This window comes from Passer montanus, unplaced genomic scaffold (assembly GCF_014805655.1).
Source record: "Passer montanus isolate IOZ18808 unplaced genomic scaffold, ASM1480565v1 scaffold192, whole genome shotgun sequence".
Taxonomy (NCBI): Eukaryota; Metazoa; Chordata; class Aves; order Passeriformes; family Passeridae; genus Passer; species Passer montanus.
Genome location: NW_024366503.1, coordinates 288,551 through 309,866, shown reverse-complemented (window position 1 = coordinate 309,866; position 21,316 = coordinate 288,551). Strand labels below are relative to the sequence as shown.

Here is a 21,316-nt window from a genome sequence, read left to right as displayed (position 1 = left end):
TTGGTGTCTTCTCCCATTTATTGGTGTTGCAAGACATGTTCCTTCACCATGAACCTTGTTTACACTCACACTGCAGGCAGCAGGCTCAGCCATCCACTCCCAAAACAGCACTTGTCAGAGAGAAAAGCCTCCTTTTTTAACAACAATAAAATAAAAAAATATGCTTTACAAAGTCTAGATGCCACAGTTAAGATGCCAGATTTGTAGACATGTTGGACCTGCACGTTAATATGTGGGAAATGGAGCAAAAGCAAACCAGTAACTTGGCATGGTTTGACTTTTAATGCTCTCTGACCATCTGATGTTTAAGCTGAGGACAGCTTGTACAACATTCCTTTTACCATGCTCAAGTTACCTCATGCCTATGCTGTGCAGACCACATCCAGGGGGGTCTAGTAAGAGTTTAGTACCCAGCTTTAGGAGGGGGTGGTAGAAGAGGGAACAGAAAAGAATTAAAAAACCCTACTCCCTTGGAAAGTTATTCCTGTGATGACAAATTTTATTCTTTCTTCTATAGCCAAAAGAAAACACATTCGACTCCAGTGTAGAATCCAAAATGATAAAAATAAACACTGGGACATAAAAGCTCCTAAAAGCCTATGTCAGGAAGAGGCAGATGAAACTTAAAGCACCATAAACTGGGAAATTGAGAAGTATTTCAGAACTGCATGGATCAGCTGCTAGCAGGGGTTTGGCAGAGGGGCTTCATCACCACCCCTGGATGGCAAAATGAGAGTTTCTCTGGAAGGCAGGTTTGTCAGGAACAACGTGCTGGATTCAGCCTCTGCCTTTGTCAAATGAGAAGACAAGTAGAGGTAGAAACCAAACCAGGCTGCTCATGTTGAAATAGCCTCACAAAATAGGAAAAGACAGGTTTGCAAGAGGAGGCAGAATCTTCACTCGGAGCAGCTTTTTATAAAAACAAAAAAGCCAAAGAAAACTGGGAAAGCCAAAGAAACTGCTGGGCTCAGCTTGAGGTATTTCAAGACAAGAAAAGCCCCAGTGCAGACAAGGCAAGCCACAGGAGTGCCTTAACACTGCAGTGGAAGCCTGCACTGCAAGGAAACACTTGTTATTTCCAGCCTTGCATTCATCCTCTCTCTAATGTCAGAGGGAGCCTGCCACGGAGCAGCCATGGGCTCTGGAGTCAGCTGGACCCAAGGACCCTTTCTCATGCCAGTGAGAAAAAGTTCTTCAAGCCTGTAGCTTCAAGGAAGCTGTCAAAACTTCCTTGAAGTTGCAGAGAGTACCATGGGGACCATGAGAAACTTACAGTATCCACACAGGTTTCGTCATGTACAAAAAATGTCTAAAGAAAATAACACAATTGAGTCCAGCTTTTTTAATTCACTAATTCATGTTTGAAACAGAGGTAAAGCCTCAGATTTAAAATAAGAGGTTAAACAAGCCCAAAACCTTGTGGTGTAATGTCCATAGGCTCATAGAAATGTCCATAGGCTCATAGGATAATTCAGGCTGGAAGAGACTTCTAATATTACATTGAAATTTTAGCCTCAAATTATAAATGTAAATTGCAAATTGTCAATAAGCAACCAGTTTGGGACAGTGCATCTCATAGGAGTAGTCACAAAAATTGCATCCTTAAACAAGGAATAGGTTGGAGGCAACAAGATCATCTGGAAAGTAATACCAGATGCCCTACTCTCTTTGTCATGTGTCTTGTTAATGTTGGAGATGGAGTACTGAGTTTCTTATTGATTCAGAGGAAGCCTGAGTCAGTTCCTTACTGCTGAAACTGCAAAATGCAAAGGATCCCCATTCAAACATAGGGCAGAAAAGTCAAAACTGAAGTCTGGGTCACCCAAGACAGGAGCTAGGAGATGCTTAGATTAAATGAGAAACATGGTGGAACAAGGTAATTAGTAGAGGAAGGTGATCAGTGAAGGGAGACAGAGAAGTTCTAGCACTGAAGGTGTGGTGCTGTATGGAGAAGGCAGCTTCCCTGGACACCTGCAGCTTTTCTTTACTCCTTCTGGGGAGGAGCTCATTGGGCAGGGGAGGAAATGCAGGACAGAGCTGTGGAGCTGTTGGGACCTGACAAGCACATGGCCACACTGGCAGAGAAACACTGCCAAGGTGAGCACTGGACCTTGCACCAGCCACTCAGGAATTCCCTGCAAATCTCTCTCACCATCTCCCCAACCGTACTTTCTAAGGACCCTTTCTCATGCCAGTGAGAAAAAGTTCTTCAAGCCTGTAGCTTCCCCAACCGTACTTTCAGTGCAAGTGTGTGACCATGTGTATTTTCACTCACACCATTCCCTGAGTTTTGATGTAAAGCACTGGCCCCTCAGAGAATCAGGGCCCCAGGGGCACTAATGGCTGTTACTGCCCTGCACCTGCCACCAAGCACCTTCTACTTGTAGCCCAGGACCTCATTTCTGCTCAGGACTGTGTCTCCCATCCATCTGAGCTGTGTCAGACACGTTCCTGCCTCCTGCCCTGGGTGCTGCATGGATCTTGCTTTGTCTTCAGCCCTTCTCCTGCTCCACACCAGGCTCTCTGGAGGACTCTGCTTCTGGTTCATCCTCTCGCTGTGTCTGGGGCTGTTGATTGGCTCTGTCCCACCCCTGGTTCTGCCAGCCATGCTGAGACTCTGGGTCTGTGCCCAGTTGAGGAGGACATGGCCAGTCCTGTAGTCTTCCCAGCTCCTGGGTCATCATTCCCTGCTCATGCTGCTCCCTGAACCAGTGGGTTTGTTTTGAGTTCCCTGGCAATGTTTTACTTCAAACAGGATTATCCTAAGTGAGAGTGATTTAATCAGATGGAATCTCATCCCTGAAAACATGTGATCCTCTCTGGACTTCCTGCTGTGCCTTTCTTTCCCTGACTGATGGAGGAGTTTGGATTTGCCCTTTCCTCAGTAAAATGTAGCCAGATAATTTGGGCTGAATCTCTGCCCTGCTACAGTTTCCCAACAGCACCGGTTAGAGGAAAATGACACTAAATTAGTTCCATGAGATAGGGAAAGGGGTAAGAAGGGGCATGAGACAGGTCTGGGGGATCTGTTTGGGAAGCAGGGAGCATACAAGTGCTGGCTGTGGATCCATGATCACACTCAGCAGACAACATGGAAGTGGCTCGTGTCCTTTCACACTAAGGTAGAATCAATGTTGTATTTTTGACAGGTAATAAAAGAACCTTTGACCAGACCCAGTCTACTTGCAAAACAGTTGTCATTCGTGCAGTGGAGTAAAACAGCTGCACACAATGGAAAGCAGTCTTGTTAACGTGGCACCAAGTCAGAAGGGCATAAACTCCCTTTCTTCTTTGACCAAACAAAGACCTTCAGGAGCCCCAGGGCCTCTTTGTTGGCTGCACCTTCTCCTTCTCCAACTGAGCTACAAAATCTGGTGTGCACACATCCTGCCAAGAGCATTTGGACACGCTGCTGCAGCACAGTGCACCTTAGACTGACACTGCAGGGATCCTCAGCTGGCACTGCCAGCTCTGGGGATCTCCCTGCCTTTACAAATCAGAGAAAAAATGGAGCCTTCCTCTGTGTCACATCTCCCTCCTGCAGGCATCAGAGCCTGCAGTGAGCTGCAGTGAGAAGGGGACTCTTCTGCCCTCTGACAGCAAGTCCACCTCAGCAGCTCTGATGCACACAATTTTCATGGCACTGACTTGGAGAGAACAGAGAAAATTATCATTAAAGCTCCAGCCTGCAAGCACTGATCAGATCTCCAGCCACAATTGCTAAAGGAGCAAATCATCTCCTTCACTCCTTGCACCATCCAGGCTATTGCAGCTCCATAGAAGGAAATTGCTGCTGGAAACAGAAAAGCTAACACCTTAGTGACCAAGTAATTTAATAATCCACCCCTCTCAACAAGTAGATGGCATCCTGAAAAGGAGCAGAAAGAAAGATTGCAGAAGAAAGTGTGAAGTAAAACGTAAACTCTTCCTTTCAGCATTATGTGTGACAGCAGCAGCCCAGGAGTCTGACTGCTCTCACCAGGCATGTTCAAGCAGTTTGAGCCAGATCTAATTAACCAAGTTGTTAATTCAGTCAAGTCAGTCACAGACCTTGCACATGTGTTGGCCATTAACTAAAGCTGGTGACTGGTTAAAGAAACACATTTGGGTTGAAGAAATAGAGCAATGTACATTTTAAGGAATGCAGTACAAGCAGCAGAGCGCGGGAGCTGCAGAACAATGATCCATAATCTCATTTCTGATGGGGAGGCTGGATCTGTTTGCAGTTTAAATATTCAGCAGCACATCAATTAGAGTTTTTCTCCCTTGCTCTTAGAAGACTGGTGATGAAAAAAATAATTTGTCCTTTAGTTCAACTTCAGTTTAAACAGTAATCCTGGAGGCACGGCACTGTCAGGTGTCCCTGCTTCACTCCTGTGTGCTTCCTTTGTGCCTGTCCCGGGATGGACACTGAAATGGCTCATACCATGGCACTGGGGCAGCACATTAGTGAAACATGGGTGGCCAGGTATGCTGCTGAAAAGGGAAAAGGTCTCTTAAGGTCACAGACCGTCATGTTATTCTGCTCTGTGCCCTCGCAGCACTCAATGTCTGGACAACACAGTCTGGGCCGTCAGCCACAGCAGGAGCCCTGTGGAAAGCTCTTTTGGATCTCCTCATCCCTACCTGCTGCTCTACAGCCCCTTGTCCCCAGCCCTTGGCTGCAGGGCAAGGCAGTGCAGGCAGGCAGCTCCTGGCAGCACCTGGCAGTCAGCACCACTTCCAAAATTCCCTGAGCCCAGACCCTTGCTGTGCCTGCATCCCAACAGCAAAGGACCCTGTTTTCACAGTGAATGCCCAAACTGGAGCTGCTTTAAAGCAGAGCATGTCCTGGGGCAACAGCTTGGAGAAAGGTTGGAGATGATTCTTCAGCACCTACCAACACTCAAGAGTGCAGGGCTGGTGGAGGAGGGAGGGCACAGACAGCGAGCAGAGAGGTACAGAGGGTGAAAATGCAGTGGGAGATTACTTAGAGCGAGCTCTCAGCAGCTGCACTGCTCTGCTTCTTCAGCGGTAGCCTTTGCAGGATGCTGCCCCTGCTTGCTGTGTGATGCTCTGCCCCCTGAGCTTGGGACACAACCTTCTGGGATGTGCCATCCCCATGGGGCCAGTCTGCCCAGAGCAACTGCTGCAAGGGAAGCAGGCTCATGTCCTGTCCCCAGGTGGGAAGAAACCTGCGGGAAAGGGACCCCAGGCAGAGTCAGCCCCTTCTCCCACTGCTTTGAATTTAACTGCCCCAATCTCATCCCCAGTGTGTGCAGCGGAGGCAGCAGCACCTGTGGCCCTGTCAGGTGCTGCACATTCACTCCTCTGGCTGTCACATCGGTCCCCAGAGCACAGCAGCACGGGGCTGGACCCTGCAGAGTGTGCCATGGCCCCCAGCACGACAGGCGCAGCCTCTCTGCGTGCCAGCATGCAGCTCTCACCAACTCCTTGCCCTTGTCCTGGGAAAACACCTTTCCAGGTGGAGAAAAGCACTTTGTGGGGAAACATCTCCACTTTTTCCATTCTTTGCAGGGCACAGGTGAGCAGGTGGCCCTCACCCACCCTTTCACCCAAAGGGCACAGCTCCCTGCTTGCATCCACCCTGAGACACATCTCTCTTCCAGGCAGCCTCTCAGCCTCTCTGCACTCCCTGCTCCAAGGGCTTGACAGAAACCACACCAAAACACACTTGGCTGGTGCTCGGGAGCCAAGCTTGGTGTCCTGGGATGCCCTGACACAGTGGGACACCCCTGCTCCTCCCGAGGCCTCTGTCACAGTCCAGTGGGTCTGGCTGGTGACCAGCTCACACCAGGCAGAGTTTGCTGCAGGACCTTCACATGACAAATGAGAGTGCTCTCACAGTGCTGCCCCCACGGCCTCCCTTCATAATGTGGATGTCCCTCTCCAAAACCACAGCAGGAGGAAAGGACTCCAAAAAGATCAGGTGCCCTGTGCTGTGTCTTCTGTTTGAAAGGGATGTGCTGTGGGCACACAGGATAATTTCTTTGGCTATACCCTAAATGGAGAGTTCCACTGTGACTTTTGACACCTTTCAGCAAGGTCTCAAAGTCCAAAGAGGTGGCTGTATGAAAAGCCATGGGAAGTTGAGCCCCAAGAGCAGAGGCTGCTTTTCAAGCTCATGTTGCTGCTCCTTGGTACCTAGCTGCTCTGAATGAGCAAACTCCACAGCAAAGATGAAATTTGAGGATCTCTTGCTGGAAACTGGGGGCTTTGGCAGATTCCAGATTTTGATTTTGGCTATCCTCTGCCTCCCAAGAATCAACCTTCCCATGCATTTCTTGCTGCACAACTTTCTTGCTGCTACCCCCTCTCACCACTGTGCAATTCCACACCGAGAGGCGTTTGTGAATCTCACCATGGAGGAAGTCCTGCTCATCAGCATCCCTCGGAAGCCCGACGGCACTTTCAGCTCCTGTGAGATGTTCTCCCAGCCCCAGTTCCACCTGCTGCTCAACTCCTCTCTGCAACCAGAAAACAAATCCATCGTCCAGCACTGCCAGCACGGATGGGTCTATGACCACTCGCAGTTCACCTCCACCATCTCCACCCAGGTAATTCCTGGCCTGGGATCCAGCCAAAATTGAAATTAGCTCTGTGCTTTGATGAGAAGATGGAGAGTTGTTTGCTGAGTGCACAGAATGAGAGGGCAATCTGTGCATTGTAACCAGTGGACATGATCTGTTCAGAGAAGATGTCCTGGGAGGGGGAAGCTCTCTGAAGCTCAGTATAGGAGCGAGCATTTATTAATATTATTTTTGTGAGCATCTCATCTTGCTTAGATTGATGCCAACATTTCTCATTATAATCATCCTAATTTTTCCAGATGATTGAGGGATTTGGGAGGGGTCAGATGGCAGTGGAAGGACACAGATATAGGATTTTCTCTGTGTGGCATTTGCACAAGATTGCATCTGTCAGGGTTTCACACGAGCTCTTGATTTCCTTTCTTGGTTTTCCAAACACTTTATAACTTCTATTCCCTTGGCCACCCCTCCTCACTGATCTTCACCTTCCTTCTCTTCTCCCCAGGGTTGTGCTGCCTCTCTTACCACCAATATCTCTCCCAAATCAAATGTTCTCTCTGAGGGTCTTCCACTCTTAACCAGCTATAACCTTGAGCCTACAAAAGGTTCCTGCCCATCAAATATTAACCACCCACCTTCTGAAACACTTTTCCAGGGCTAGCAGTGATACCTCTGGGTGTTAATGCTTTACTTTCCTTGGGAAACAGTCCAAATCACACAAGGTCTCAGGGAAGGGGAAATTTGGTCAGGCAAAAGGGGCACAGCTGGGTTAGAATGATTGTGCTGGTTTGTCCCAGTGGGAGCAGGGACAAGCCTTAGCCTGGAGCTGCTTCCTCCCCACCACCCAACCACTCCTGCTTTCATCAGGCACAGGGGTGAGGGTCGTGGTGCCCTGGGTCTGCACCTATTTCTGCACTGGAGAAAGCTGTGAGGCAGTGCTGAGGGAGAGGGCAGAAGGAGGTACTCTGCAGCATGGAGCCTCGTGATGCTGCTCCCATGGCCAGCAGCCTCGGGACCCCTGCAAGGGATCAGGGCTTTCTCTGGAATTCTGCCCTTGTGGCAAGACAGGCTGCTCGAGGTCTAGCTGGCCTCTTCAGAGAGGCTGCAAGTCTGGGCTGATGGTTAAATTTTGTCACATTTGCACACAGAGAAAAAAAATTAACTCTGCGGCTTTGCCGCAGCATTCTGTAGAGATTTGTGATATTTGCACCTCCAAGAAAGTAAAATCATGCTCATTAACTTGATTAGGATGAATGTCCAAACCAACTCCTCAGTAAGAAATCAATAGGTTAGTATTAAGAGCAAGTATTTGACCTTACTTCCCCTCTGCCCTCCTCCTTCCCTGCACAGACAACTTCCAAGGCAACTGGTCAGGGCAAGATAAAACTGGTTATCACCACAACATTCCCCAGTGCTCGCTGAGGGTGTCACAGCTCACTGCAGTGGGACACCCTGCCAATGCCCAGCTCACCAGGGCAGTCTCAGGGCACAACAGAGGGATGAGCTTGAATCCATTGAATTCAATGAGCTTGAATCTCCCCCAACAAGCTGGGGGAGAGACTTGCACCTGGGCAGGTCTTGCACAGGTCAGGAGGAGAAAGTGAGGAACTCTCCATGTGTGGTCCCCAGGGCAGTTTTCTGATGCCCAGCCCTGTCCTGGGGTGCATCAGGCACAGCATCACCAACCAGTCAAAGGAGGGGATTGTGCCCTCTGCTCTGCACTGGGGCAGCCTCACCTCGAGTACATTACCACAATGTAAAAAAGACATTCAGCTGTTGGAGAGCATTCAAAGGAGAGCCACGAGGATGGTGAAGGGGCTGGAGAGGAAGCCACAGCAGGAGTGGCTGAGGTCACTTGGTCTGCCCAGCCTGGAGGAGACTGAGGGGAGACTTCACTGGGGTCTTCAACATCCCCACAAGGGGAAGTGGAGGGGCAGACACTGATCTTTTCCCTGTGGTGACCAGTGACAGGACCCATGGGAATGGGCTGAAGTTGAGTCAGGGGAGGTTTAGGTTGGGTATCAGAGAAAAGTTTTTCACCCAGAAGGTGGTTGAGCACTGGAACAGGCTCCCCAGGGCAGTGGTCACAGCACCAGTCTGGCAGAGCTCCAGAAGCATTTGGACAACAATCTCAGGCACTTGGGGTGACTTTTGGAATGTTCTGTGCAGGGCCAGGAGTTGGACTCGGTGACCCTGATGGGTCCCTTCCAGCTCAGCATCTTCTACAGTTCTGTGATTCTATGAAGTGTTCTCAGAGAGGCTCTCACAGTGGGGGTGGATAACTGGGACTTAAGACACAGCTTTCCATTTCCCAGGCCCCTGGCACTGTCTGATGTGCAGTTTAGTGCAGGATTCCATCCATCCACCACACTCAGCAGGTACAAACTGCAAGATGCAATGTCTGACCACTGGAATGAAGGAGCCTGAGAAGGCAGCAGGGACTGAGCTGGGCACTAAGTGTCATTTTGGCCTTGTGTTTCAGTGGGACCTCGTGTGTGAGCAGCGTGGGCTGAACCAGGCAACAGCAACCTTCTTCTTCATCGGCGTCACGATGGGGGCCATGGTGTTCGGGTACCTCTCCGACAGGTCTGATCCCTCCCACTGCTCCTCCGCGGCCTCAGCTCCACACGAGGAATTCCTCACACATGGGACCTTCAACAGGCAGTCAGAGGGGCGGGGAAAGGAGAAAAGGCAATTGCAAAGGGAGATCCAGCCTCCCAGAAATTGGATTCAGGCTGTACTGGGAAGGCATGCAGGGAGTAAGAGCTTCCTGGACCAGTGAGCCAGGAAATGCTTCCCGGATCAGAGAGGCAGCTCTGGCCTTGGTTAGGAGTCAGGTGCCCTGCTGACTGTGGTCAGAAGTGCTGCAGGAGCAATAAAAAAAACAAACAAACAAAAAAATCCAGTCTGCAAGACCAGTTTCAGTCTAAAAATGGAGTAAGCTGATTGATACAAAGCTGGACAAAAAAGCTAAAAGGGTTAATTCCTTGCAAATTATACACAAATTGGCTAATGACACCCAAGGGAGGGGCAAATGCTTGCCATAGCTCTAAAGAGTCTCCAGCAAGCAAAATCTGACTCTGTCATTCCTAGAGAATCAGGGTAAAGGAGATTCTTTACAATCAGGGAGGTATTTAATTCCTTAAGGAAAAGGTGAAGCAATGAAGAAAACAGAAACAAATCTGCTCTCTCTGGTTAAATGTTGGGATGTGACAATATAAACCTGAAAAATAAATCCAAGTAATAATCTAGGAAGGGCATCAGATAAGAACCTAAATACTTTTGCAAACAGCAAAACCAGGAAAACCATCAGAGGACAGAGAGTCCAGGCACACAGTGGGGATGTGCTGTTCCCTGTACATTATTCATTTTTGGGAAACTGCTTCCTGATTTCCTTCCTCTGGGAGGAATTAGAGTACAGCAAGCTGCAAAATCACTGCAGAGGGGAACCTGAAGTGTGAAGGACCCAGAGATTTTAGTGCTGCAGATGGGAATTTTTACATCCATATCTTTACCCATGGGAACATGGCTACGCTTGTACAAGGACCCGAGACACCTGCATGATTTCCAAGCTGTGTGCCTTGGCCTTGTATCTACAATAGTTTTATAGCACAGCTGGAGAGAGAGAAATTCAGAATTGAGAAAGGGAGCAGGACAAAATATGGCAGAAAAGAAGATAACACAAGGTAGCACAAAATGAAAAGTAATTTGTTTCACAAATGGATTGTGAGGGGGAAGAGCCAGCAGAGGATCAAGGCATAAAAGGAGCATCTGGAAATAAAAATTCTGTGGTGTGAGACATGAATGAGTCTGTGCTCACAGTGGGAGAATGTGTAGAGGCAGATGCTGGAGCTGGAGCTTTGAAATAAGCTGACAGAAGAAGGCAGAGAGAAATACACCAGAGGAATGCCAGTTAAATGCCAGGAGTAAGGAGATATTATCCTGGAGCCCTGCAGCATCTTGGGGACAGAAAAGCTTTTAACTGGTCTCAAAATAAGATCTCAGGAGTGCCAGGCAGCCTGATCTCAGTCTGGACCAGGCAAATTGGCAGAATCTCCTCTGGAAGGTGGAGCCAGAGCCCCAGGGGGAGGTGGGAAACACCAGGGAAGAATCAGCCTTTGGGGTTTCCCAAAAGATCCAAGCCTTACAAACGTACAGGATTTCTTTGCATGGATCAACAGGCATGTCAGCAGAGGAGACACCACCTCAAAGTCCTTACCAAACACTCCTTCAGAAACTCAGCGGCCCCAGGGTAAGAAGGAAGGTCTCAGCATGACTAAATAAGTAAAAGCCAGGAAGAAGAGAGGAGATGCAAGTGCCCCATTATGACAAGGGAGCAGCCTTGGATTTTTGTGCCTTTCAGTGCATTTATAAATAATCTGGGAAGGGAGCACGTGGGGAGGGGATGCTGAGTCTGGCTGAGATGAGGTTGGAGGGTGGAGACTTTGCAGAAGGAGCTAAAGGACTCTGTGACTGGATGAGAGACTCAGAAAACAGAATTTCAGGGCAGATTAATCTAAAATAGAGAAACAATTTAAACCTCTCATTTAAAATGGAGTCTGTGGGCTGACCACAGCTACTCAGCAGGAAGATTTTGGCATTTCACAGCTAAACAGAGTTTTGCTCTGGGCAAACATCCACACAGCAATGAGTAGTGGCTAGAGAAGCACGAGGAAAATTAAGGATCTTTAGGTTAAACCTCAGATGTCACCCCCCACATCTCCCCTATCACCTCTTAAAGTCAACCTCCCATTAGCAACCTTCCTTTTCTCTGACAGAGATGAGATCCCACTTCTTTGTGCTAACAGTGAGGCAGAGATCTCATCTCTGGTGTTCCAGGGGGAAAATCATCTGGCATTTTGCTGCTGTTCAGGTTCAGGTTTTTTCTAAGCCATTACAGATATTTGGATTTGAGAACTTCTCTACTGACAAATTTTTCCCAGGTAAACCCTCCAAAAACCTTCACTGTGAACAAATGCATGCAAAAATACACATATATTGTTTCTGTTATTGTCTGCTCTTCTCCAAAGACTCCTTTTATACTTGTCCTTGTACTGAATTGGTTCAATAATGCTTTGGCAGACTTCCAGATTGTTGGGTTTTTTTTATGAAAATGGCTTTTTTATTAATTTTTATGCTTCTGCAGTCTGCTCCTTTAATTGTATTTTCTACAATCTTTCAGAAGTTGTGCTTTCCTTCCACTCTCTTTTGAAGACAATTTTAATGGCATTATTTCTAGCAGCCTCCCTATATCCTGCAGTTGAATCCTGGCAGCTCACTCCTGGTTTTCCTAGCAGGTAGTGTGCATTTGCTGAGAGCCCAGTAATGGTTTCTTAAATAGCTGCCTTGACTCCTGCAGGGAAAATTATGGCTTTATACCCTCCTTACTGCATTTTCAAGGAAAATCTTCATTTACAAAATGCATCTTCTTTCTTGGGCAGTTTCCCATTGGAAACTGGATCCAGCTCTGGGGGGTTTCTGGGTGCTTCCTGTTCTGACCCAGGGGCATCACAATATCTTTTACAAATTGTCTCAGCTTAAATTTCAAATAGATTCAGCAAACTCCCTGTACCCAAGCCACAAGCTGGGGGGTTTTGCCAGTAGATTCATTTATCAGCTGCTGAATGAAGTAATTTTTGATTATTTTTGGGAATGTTACTGTGGCATCATGTCCTGGCATGCCACTTTTTCCCCTGGAGCAATCATTCTCAGGGGGCCACTGGGAGAGCCCTAATGCCAGGATCAGAGCAGGATTTCAGCCCTTGTGGATTGAACATCACCTGCAGGCAGGCTTAATCTGTTATTGCTGCTTGAGCCTAAGCTTTCCTAACATGCAGTGCTGATGTTCATTAAGAGATGACGCCTTGTGGTCCATTTGGATTTTTAGATTTTTATAGGTTGTGTAGAAATACATGCAGACATGTTTCTCTGTCTGTAAGAGAGTGTGTGTGATGTTACTGTGGCATCATGTCCTGGCATGCCACTTTTTCCCCTGGAGCAATCATTCTCAGGGGGCCACTGGGAGAGCCCTAATGCCAGGATCAGAGCAGGATTTCAGCCCTTGTGGATTGAACATCACCTGCAGGCAGGCTTAATCTGTTATTGCTGCTTGAGCCTAAGCTTTCCTGACATGCAGTGCTGATGTTCATCAGGACACCAACACCTTGTGGTCCGTTTGGATTTTTAGATTTTCATAGGTTGTGTAGAAATACGTGCAGACATGTTTCTCTGTCTGTGAGAGAGTGTGTGTCTTTATATACATTTACATTGCATTTGTGTGCATTTGATGTTTGGTATTTCTCCACACTCTCCACACACGACTCTGGACAATGGGGTAAGGAAACCCCAGGGGAACAACAACATCCTGGCAGATTCCTCAGAAACCCCTTAGGATTTCAGGGCTATTTGCACATGTGGGCAGACAATTGGATTCCTTCATTTCCCTTCCAAGGAGCAGGGTGGAAGTGTCACGGCTCTGTCTCCTCCTTGAGAGTGGTGGCAGTGGCCAGTCCTGAGAAAGCCATGGGAGGAGGACATGGACACTGGAGGGAGCAGGGTGTGACATGGGATTTCAAGCTGGCATCACAGCTTTTGATGATCTGGCCAGGAGAGGGAGCCAGATTTGTTGTTCTGAGCAGCACTGGTCATTCCACTGGAGACTCCCAATGTTTATGGGGTGGGCTCTGCACGGGACTGCACCACTGTGGCACCAGCTTGATCCAGAGCCACCTCCTCCTCTCCAGGACGCTGCGTCCTTTAATTTTCCTCTAAAATCTCTGGTTTGCCCACTCCAAACCCTGCTCCCGTGACAGGTTTCCAGCCACTGTAACCCAGGCTGTGCTCGTGGCAGGTTCGGGAGGAAGACCATGCTGCAGCTGTCCCTGGTGTGCTCCCTGGCTCTGGGGATGCTGAGCGCCGCCTCCGTGTCCTACACCATGCTGGCCGTCACACGCACCCTCACCGGGGTGGCCCTGAGCGGCCTCTCCCTCATTGTCCTGCCTCTGGGTGAGTGTGGGGGGCTGTGGCTGCCAGGGGGGCTCCTGGCAGGCAGTGGGTGGGAAGGGATTTCTCCGGCAGGCAGGGCAGACGTGGTAGGAACAGCGGTCTGGAAATCGCCGCGCGCGCAATTTCCCCCTTGCAGGGATCCCAGAATTACAATTTGCTGTCAGTCTAATTAATATTTGACAGTCTGCTCAAAATACAACCACTTGTTAGTACTTTTGTTGCAACAAGCTACCCAATTCCTGTCAGGTATCATCACAACTGAAGCCATACTCCGAAGTCTCTGCCCCTTTCCTCCTACAAAGTTCTCGTACAAAGCCTGTACTGCGCGCGCAATTTCCCCCTTGCAGGGATCCCAGAATTACAATTTGCTGTCAGTCTAATTAATATTTGACAGTCTACTCAAAATACAACCACTTGTTAGTACTTTTGTTGCAACAAGCTACCCAATTACTGTCAGGTATCATCACAATTGAAGCCATACTCCAAAGTCTCTGCCCCTTTCCACTCGTGCAAAGTTCTCACCTTTCAAGCACACACTGTTAGGACAATTCAGCAGCATTGCCCTGTCCTCAGCACATGTGTCACTTACAGGGTGTTTCCAGTTTCGAGTTTGCTCACAGCTTTCCTAAGCTGCCAATCTGTATTTTACAATGAGAAGAACTACCAAAAGAATTTTTAAAAAACCACACAGAGCTAGGCAAAACTGAAGGTGAAGGATTTAGGTAATTACATGATAAAAACAAGCTCCAGATTTCAGGATATCCAGTAAAACACTGGATAATTTTGTAGATACAGTTGGGACATACTGGGCAAAAAGTACTGTACCCACGAACAATTAAGAGTTGCAGCAGAAATTTCCAGGATTTTTGCAGACCTAGTCAAAATCAAGCTATAATGGCTTCAGTATTGGAAAAGCCCACACAAGACTTGACAAATCCCAAGGCCTGCTGTGTTTGTTTATTGCTATAAAGGTTGATTTCTGCAAGTCATAGTGAAGCTTGGGAGGGACATTTCTGATTGCTAGAGGTTGTAGCAAGATGTCCAAACCTTTGGAGGAAAACTGGCTTTTAGTTCACACACACAGACAAGGACACCCCCAGCTGCCTTTGCACTTTTGCTGCTGTCTGCTCTGGGTGGGCTCCATGTGAACAACAATTCTTCTCAGTCTATTTCTTTAATCTGAAATCATGAGTGGGCAGAGAAATGGGAAACTGTGCAGGAAAGATGGTTAGGGGGAAAAAAATCTGGTTGATGAAGAAGACCAATACTATTGAATGGGTTAAAAAAAAATATCACCAAGAGTGGTTTTAGCACTGTTCCTTAACACATGTCCAATATTTCTTTCTCTGAAGTTTTATTTTAGTGACTGACAGCTTTGCAACAACCTAAGTACTGTGGCTGAGTATTTTAAATGTTCCAAATATCAGCCAAGCAGTGTAACTTTGTGAAGGAGCAGCGCAGGGATGTTCCCTTGCTTTGCCCTTGTTAAAAAGCCCTGCAGGCCCTCCCTTGCTGGAGAAGTCCTGCATGTCCCAGCTGGATGCTGCTCCCTCTTCCAGGCATGGAGTGGGTGGACGTCCGGCACCGCACCTTCACCGGGATCCTGAGCAGCATCTTCTGGAGCGTTGGGAACATGCTGCTGGCCCTGGCAGCCTACCTGGTGCGGGAATGGCACTGGCTGCTGGTGGCCGTGACAGCGCCTTGTCTCCTGAGCATCGTCTGCCTGTGGTGAGTGCAGCCTCCAGGGAGGAGGCACACTGGGATTTGCCTCCTCTGCGGATCCTTGGAGTCGCTCAGCAGCCTCAGGACCAGCAGGACTCATCTGTGTCCTGCAGCTGGATTGCCCAGGTGTGGCAGCTCTGGAAAACTGGAGTGGCCTGGGGATTGTCTCTCCAGCAAGGCCAGGAGGCAAGGTTACATCACAAGGGGACAAGGAGGAGGCAGGAATGAGGCTGAGGCATTAGGATGACAGGTGGAAGCAGGATTTGGTGCTGCCAGCTCTGTCAGATGTGGCTCAGAGTAAAGAAAAGATATTCCAGTAAAGGAACACTCAACCAGATCCAGGCTTTAATCCTTAGTAAACTCAAGATAAAACATTTATCAGTTCTCTGTCCCCACCTCACAGGGAAGAATACAAAATTTTCCATGGAAGCCACTGACACCTTCAGGCTAGGTCAAGTCCATCTATCTCTGCATTCCCAAGGTTTTCTCAGGTGTGCAACCATCCTGATGGGCCAAATACACCTGGTTTATATGGGCAATTTCCCCCCTGCAGCCTTATTTAAGAATACCTGACATCTCCTAAGCCTTAAAATGGGAGATGGTTCATTTAATCAAAGAAACTTTAATTTTTCCATCTTTTTTTTTAATTTTATTTTATTATTCCCCGTGAAGTAATACAAATTAGAATACAGAGTTGATTCACTGGCAGTCTAAAGAGCAGCTTCTGGTATTTCCCTGATCAAGTCCAACACAACTGAAATATGTGTCCTGCTGACTTTCTTAGTTCAAGTTGTTTTGCTCTCTTTCTAGGACAACCTGCCATAAAAAACTGAGTCCTTGGAAGTGCTGAAATTCACAGATGCATTTGGAACCCCCCTTTTCATCATAACTCTTTGATTTTTCTTCTTATGTTACTATCTTTCATGGAGATTAGTTCTCCAACAAATTATACTCTAGTCTTCAAGCACCCATAAGGTCAGTGATTGCAGAAAATTGAAAGTCTCTGAAGTATGGAATTAAAATCTAATTTAGCACTCTGTAGATATTATTGACACAATGTCAGAACTCAGTGGAAACATGAGACAACCAAAATACATGGTATGACTCTCTCGAGACAGTGGCAATGAGTGCAAAATGCCATCTTTCCTTCTTTATATTTCCCAAGGTTGTAAGCTTGTCGGAAGGAGATGAAAACTTTCAACAAGACCAATTCTCCAAACATTTTTGCTCTACACTTCATTTTCAGTTCCTGCTAGAATAGTGACAACAGTTGCTCATTAGTTTTACTGTAATCTGATTTAGGGCACATGAATCACAAACATTGGATTGTAGGGATCTCGTCTTGGACCATTCTAGTGGGAGACTCCAGTGTGCAGAAGGCTTTGATTATTGTGAAAACCAAATCATTTTAGCAACTAACAAAGTATGTATAGAGCTCACCGAATCCTTTCTACATTGTGGTTTTTAATAGCTGACAATTTCAAAGTTTAAAGAGCCCCAGGAAGCACAAATATGTAAATAAAAATTCCCTGGGGCCAGTTGTAATTGGTAAGAGTTTGAAACTTCAGCCAGCTCAGCCTTTAGGGGTAGAAGAGCCTGTACCTGCCAAAAGGGTGTCCCACTGCTCTTCCCATGCACCACAGCTGTTACATTTAGGTGGAAGTCTCATGGAGAAGATGCCAGAGCCATGGATATGGGGTGGAGAGCAGGCAGCTCCAAGAGGAACAGTCTCCTCTCCTTGCACCTGCAGGTGGGTCCCAGAGTCTGCCCGGTGGCTCATAGCCAAGGGCAAAGTGAAGCAAGCCCACAGGCACCTGCTCAGGTGTGCAAGAATGAATGGAAGGAAAGACTTTGCTGTCTCACCAGAGGTAAGGAACCGGAGATCCAGACATACATTCTTGTTTTCCCCCTTTGTCTCCCTATGTTTTACTTCTGTTTGATACCTGGGGCAATGCTCAGCCTGCAGTGTGGTCTGTGGACATTTTCCTCTGGAAAGCAGAAATTCACTCCTAAAGATAAAGCACCAACTCAGCTCCCATAAGGCCAGAAATCCCATCCATTAGGTGGAGTGTCTTTCCAATTGTTTTTGCCATGGCAGGAGGCCTCAGTGGACTGGACACTGGAGTAAATAGAACTCATTTACTCTGCTGGTACTTACTCCTCAATCAATTGCCAAAAACCTTTTTGGACAAGCAGTCTCTTCTTCTTCACAGGCAGTGAAGAAGAACTTCTCTCAGTTGCCTGACTTTTTTGGTATTTGTATTTATATAAGTAGATGGAAAAATAATTACTCTTTAAATGAATGCACTCCTAAGAACAAAGCAAGAAGCTCACTGCTAGCTTTTCATACAACAGCACACAGCCACATGGGGAAGAGGGTGGAACTGGCCAACACTGACTTTTCCATCTGCCAGTTCTCTACAGACCTCTCTGCTACATGGGGCATGTCGGTGAGAGGGAGGAAGAAACCATGAGAAGAAAAAGAGGTCTAAAATAGCAGGCAATCTGTAAAGTTGCAGGAAGACATGACTCTGAAAATGTATGCTCAGAGAATGGTTCTGCAAAGGGAATGTATGGGAAATCCAAGGTGGATCTGAAGCTGGGAAGGGCAAAGTCCCCAGCCTGTCTGGGGTTTCATGTCTGCATCCTAACAGAAGAACAGCTGAGCTATTTCTTTCTTTCCATCTCCGCCAGGCCCTCACAAGGATGGCAACAGACAAAAACATGGGAGGGAATTACTCCTACATCAGCTTGTTCAGGACCCCGGTCCTGAGGAAGATCTCTCTGTGCTCTGGTGTGGTGTGGTAAGCAATTTCACTCACAAGGGGCAGGGCAAGGAATTCATCCTGCAGTCCCCAGAGGGATTTCCCAGCCCCATCTCCACTCTCTCCTTGCAGGTTTGGCGTTGCCTTCTCTTATTATGGCATGAGCATGAGCCTGACAGGCTTTGGGCTCAGCATCTACCTCTCCCAGTTTGTCTTCGGCGTCATTGAGATTCCAGCCAAGATGGTGATGTACGTGCTGGTGAACCGCATCGGCCGGCGGCAGAGCCAGGCCTGGACACTCATCCTGGCCGGAGTCTGCATAGGAGCCAACATCGTCATCCCCAAGCGTGAGAGGCTCTCCTGCTCTGTTTGCCACAGGGGGAGGGGGTCTGTGTTGTGCAGTGCTGGAGAAGGAGAGCCATGGATTTGCCCATGGGCCATTCTTCGTTGAGAATTTCTCCACCCTAAGAGTGTCCATGAGATGTTATTGTCAGATTGGACGTGATATACATACACGTGATCAGGGTCTAAGAAGAAAATATTATAAAGTATTTATTATAAAGTTTTAGACAAGGTCACTCATGTGGGCTAACCCAAATCTGGTCACAGTAGATGGTTTCCAGTCACTGTCGAGTGACTGCTAAAGGGTCCAGCAATGGCAAGGCACAGTGCCTACCTTAATTATAGACTTTGTGCAATGGGAACTGTCAGGAGCTACCCTGTCATCAGTTCAGCTCTCACTTGGGCTAATATTTACTAAACCTGCAGACCCAGCCTTTGGAGACAGCAGCTCCAGGGCTACGAAGCTCCCTGTTTTGTGTGTGGGAGCACTGAACCTCCTCCCTCTTATACCTGGAAGTTCCTTCCTGGAGGCAGCTCGCTGCCATAAATGCCTTTTCCTTCCCCCAGCCTTCACCTCCCTGCGTTCAGTAGTGGCCATTATGGGCAAGGGTTTCTCAGAAGCTGCCTTCACCACCGTCTTCCTGTACACCTCAGAGCTCTACCCCACCATTCTGAGGTAAGTAAGAGATGCCACCCACCAGAGCACACCCCCAGGGCCTGGCTGGGGTGCTGCCCTCAGGCCCTGACCACCAGCACAGCAGGATGTGCTGGTGACCACACTGCAGCACTGGCCCCTTGCCTCTGGAACTAGCAGGTCCTAGGGAATTCCTATGCTCACAAGAGAGAGGCAGAAAGCCACCCATTTTTTCACCTGGGTTGTGCTGACAGGAAGATGAATGGAAAGGTGAGGAGTATTGTGTGGGAAGATCTTTGCACTCCATAAAGCACCTGTGCTTACTAATATCTTTGTTCCCTGTTATAATCTGTCAGGGATTGTTAAAAGAATCTGAAAATAATAACTTGAAATATCAAGTTTTACAAGGGACACATACTACCATGTTTGAGAGTCTTTTGGACATTGAATGATATTAAACGAGGCATTAACCAGCCTTTCAGGAGGAAAAACAGAGCTTATTTGACATACCTGAGGAATGGTAACAGAACACCAGATTTGGCATTTGCATAGGTGGGGATATAGCTAAGTGTGGTGGAGGGCATCACCTCAATGATTTCTTTGTGGAAGTCTGAAAAAATCCCCATGAATCACAGGAGGCCTTGTGGGCTACTTCACTCCTGTCCCTTCCTGCCCAGAGAACCCTCCTCTGCCATTTAGTCCTTCAGCTTTCAAAGGTCTGTTGAATGTGGGCAAAGATCCACATTTAAATCAAAGTGATCACACCGATCTGCTACTTCTTATCCCAGATCAATTTGTATCTTTCATGCTCAAGGACATTGGCAAAGACAAAATTGTTGGTTCCTTCTGCAGTACTTGTTCTGTATATGCACAAGCAGGTCCTGGGATCCTTGTCATGAGTGTGAAATGCCACCCATCCCCTCAAAATTAGGTCTTATTTCTGGTCTCCTCTCCAAGGGCTCCTTCCTTGGACCAAAAATGCTCACAGGTATCTCTAGTGTATGCCACCTACCTAGAAGTACCTGGGAGAAGAGGAACTTGGATGTGTTCTAAGCAGGTTGGAAGATTCACTAGTCTTACTATTAGAAAATTCTCTCAGGGTTTTACACATTTAAAGTGGAAACAGCTTTAGAGCAGGTATTCTTGTGTGGAACTGCAGCTCCTTTCTCACAATAGACATAAATCTGTTTCTCACAGCAGCTACAGCTGATCTCTGGGATAGATTATTTTAGGGAGATATGAAGAAAGAAAAGAAGAAAATGGCAGAGGGAAAAGTCAGGGGAAAAAAACCGCTCAGCACTTAGAGAAAATCACGGGGAAAATGCAGAGGCCTGACATGACACAAGTAGCCCTCTCTTTGCCGTGGTGCTCTGCACCTTTCCAGGCAGAACGGGATGGGGTACACCTCCTTCATGGCGCGCCTGGGAGGGGCCCTGGCCCCGCTGGTGTTCCTGCTGGACGAGGTGTGGCGGTCCCTGCCCGAGGTGACCTACTGCGGCGTGGCGGTGTGCAGCGGCGCCGCGGCCTTCCTGCTGCCGGAGACGCTCAACGTGCGCCTTCCCGAGGGCATCGAGGACGTGGAGAAGCCACGGTGAGCCACCTCCCTCCTGCCCTGCGCCTGGACTCTGACCAGGAGAGGGGACATCCCTCTCTGCTGCCTGCAGCTCCCCGTCTGTGGGTGGCAGGGGAAGGAGGCACACCCCAGTGGGCCTGTTGGCCTTCCCACTTTTCTGTCCGTCAGCCCAAACGTGATTTATTTCTTCCAGAGTGAAAGTGCCACCAGCAGCCAGCACTCCCGAGGGCGTGCCACTGCAGGCCCTCCTGAAGTGAGGAACCCCGTGGGACAGCCACCACGTAGGACTGCACCAACCGAGCCACGCTCTGATCTGCCAGGGAAAGAGCCTTTCCCCACCCATGTCACTCCCAAGGGAAGTGGAACTGAGGAAGGAGGAGATCAGGACACCAGCTGGCAGCAGCGAACCCACCCTGTGGTGTGCCCAGCAGCGAGGATGCTCAGGTCTAACAGGGTGTGGAAATAAAGGCACCTTGTGCTAAGCTCTTCCAGTCTTTGGCCTTGTTGGACTTGGACCTTCCAGACCCGTGCACAGCCTTCCAGAAACTACAGTCCATACACTTCGAGAAACAGTGCAGCAAGAAGAATAATCACACAAACCCAAATAAGATCTAATAAATCCAACTGGGTGGTAATTGATGGTTCATTTCAAACCATAAACTGTAGCTACAAATATTTCTTGTATTTAGAAGAGGTCTGGATGGTTTTCACACTGAGGCTCAAAGCCAGAAAAAAAGCACATGCA

The 21,316-nt window shown here is 48.1% G+C and overlaps 1 protein-coding gene across 1 annotated transcript; it reads left to right on the top strand.

Moving 5' to 3' along the window:
• Window positions 1–5,897: 5,897 nt before the first annotated feature.
• SLC22A7 (solute carrier family 22 member 7) lies at window positions 5,898–21,231 on the top strand. Its single transcript, XM_039706445.1, has 10 exons — window positions 5,898–6,557; window positions 9,013–9,116; window positions 13,381–13,535; window positions 15,095–15,263; window positions 17,008–17,125; window positions 17,952–18,061; window positions 18,155–18,369; window positions 18,932–19,040; window positions 20,383–20,589; window positions 20,765–21,231. Exons 1-10 carry the CDS (start codon window positions 6,180–6,182, stop codon window positions 20,826–20,828), a joined length of 1,629 nt encoding a protein of 542 aa, XP_039562379.1. The 5' UTR covers window positions 5,898–6,179; the 3' UTR covers window positions 20,829–21,231.
• Window positions 21,232–21,316: the final 85 nt, after the last annotated feature.

Coding starts and splice junctions, on each gene's coding strand:
- SLC22A7 (XM_039706445.1), top strand. CDS start 6,180: ATGAAATTTGAGGATCTCTTGCTGGAAACTGGGGGCTTTGGCAGATTC. Junction 9,117..13,380: donor TTCGGGTACCTCTCCGACAG/GTCTGATCCCTC, acceptor TGCTCGTGGCAG/GTTCGGGAGGAAGACCATGC. Junction 18,370..18,931: donor CAACATCGTCATCCCCAAGC/GTGAGAGGCTCT, acceptor TCCTTCCCCCAG/CCTTCACCTCCCTGCGTTCA.